This window comes from Emiliania huxleyi, assembly GCF_000372725.1.
Source record: "Emiliania huxleyi CCMP1516 unplaced genomic scaffold EMIHUscaffold_772, whole genome shotgun sequence".
Lineage (NCBI taxonomy): Eukaryota > Haptophyta > Isochrysidales > Noelaerhabdaceae > Emiliania > Emiliania huxleyi.
This window is the reverse complement of record NW_005196225.1, coordinates 3,538-5,088: the sequence shown is the minus strand read 5'-3', so window position 1 is coordinate 5,088 and position 1,551 is coordinate 3,538. Positions and strand designations below refer to the sequence as shown.

At 68.3% G+C, this 1,551-nt stretch overlaps 1 protein-coding gene across 1 annotated transcript in view; it reads left to right on the top strand.

Annotated features, from left to right (window-relative positions):
* Window positions 1–620: 620 nt before the first annotated feature.
* EMIHUDRAFT_121037 (hypothetical protein) overlaps window positions 621–1,551 on the top strand; it is a gene marked incomplete at both ends in the record, with an annotated part of 4,465 nt that continues 3,534 nt past the window's right edge. The window contains one exon of the mRNA XM_005760192.1: window positions 621–1,183. Coding sequence (XP_005760249.1) covers window positions 621–1,183 — 563 coding nt within the window. The remainder of the gene's footprint in view (window positions 1,184–1,551) is intronic.

The following is a 1,551-nucleotide window of genomic DNA, read 5'->3' as shown; positions in this document are numbered from 1 at the left end:
TGGAGCACTTGGAGTGCAGTCATCAACCGCGCACACCCAGGGCCGGATCATCGGGATCGGGTGTTGCGGGCAAGAGAGCCCTAGCCCTGGGGGGTGTGCGCTCGCGCAGAGGCAAAGAGACGCGATTTTCTTCTTGTGTTCGCTGTGTCAGGGTTCCAACTTTTTCCGGGGTATGGTATGGTGGCCTCGGCGCCCAAAGGGTGGGGGGGTATGGTCCTGACCGCCCAAGGCTAGGCCTCGACAGGGGTGTGGGGGGTATGGTACTTTAGCCGCCCGCGCGGCGCCTGCTGGTGCGGGTGCGGCGACCGGCGCGGGTGCCGCGTCCGCCGCTCGCCAGGCGATTGCCAACTTTGCCGCCGCTCTACTTCTAGACTAGCACCGTGGAAGACGGCGGCCACCCGCGCGTATCTAAGTGTGCGTGTCCTAAGTGTCGGTGTCTAGCCTCCTCGTGGAGCCTAGCAGTAAGGCGGCCGGCGGTGGGGCGAGGGGGGGGGGGGGGGTGGGGTATTGTCCCTGCCTGAAGGCGGGTCTTTCCTCGCGGAAGGCGGGTCTGCTCAATGTACCATACCATACCAAAAAGTCCGAACCCCGCCAGCGCATCTTACCGCGAAGCCACATACATGCCGCAGGCGGCGAGCAGCGACGCTGGCCTCGCTTGGTGGCAGCGCGCGGCGTGCAGCGTGGTCTCCGCCGGCCCGCTGCCGCGCCACGTCGCCTTCATCATGGACGGCAACCGCCGCTGGGCCCGCAACCGCGGCCTGCCGGTCGCCGAGGGCCACCGGAGAGGGTACGCAAAGCTCGAGGAGAGCCTGCGGTGGTGCGCCGAGCTGGGCGTGGCGGCGGTGACGTGCTACGCCTTCTCGCTCGAGAACTTCAAGCGCTCGGCCGAGGAGGTCGACACGCTCATGGCGCTGATGGGAGAGAAGCTCCGCTCGATGCGGCGCGAGGACTCACTGATCATGACCCAGCGCGTGCGCGTGCGCGTGGTGGGGAACCTGGCGAGGGTGCCCGCCGACGTCCGCGCCGAGATCGACGCCGTCACGCGCCTCACCTCGGCGCACGAGCGCGCCGTCCTCACCGTCTGCTTCGCGTACACTTCGCGCGAGGAGGTCGCATCCGCCGTCTCCTCCCTGGCAGAGGCCGCCGCCGCCCGCACCCTCTGCCCGTCGGAGCTCACCGCCAGGTCTCTCGAGGAGGCGTTTCGGACGTACGACCCCCGCACGCCGCCGGTGGACCTGCTGCTGCGCACTTCTGGCGAGACGCGGCCACCGGAGACTATGCGGCACCCTCCGAGGCCCTTCCACGAAGCGTCTACGGCCCTCCTGCAGGCGAGAAGCGGCTGTCCGACTTTCTGGTGTGGCAGTCCGCGGCCGCCGTCACCCCTCTTTCAAGCCCGGGGCGCTTGGCCAGACCTTCTTCCTTCCTCCGGTTTCCTTTGGCCCGGCTTCCTCGATTGCCAAACTGGTCCCCCCAAGGCCTTGGTCGAAGGCCTCCCTCTCTTGTGAATCCGTCCGCCTTTTCCCCTGGCTGGCAGGGCGGCCCTCCCCTCCC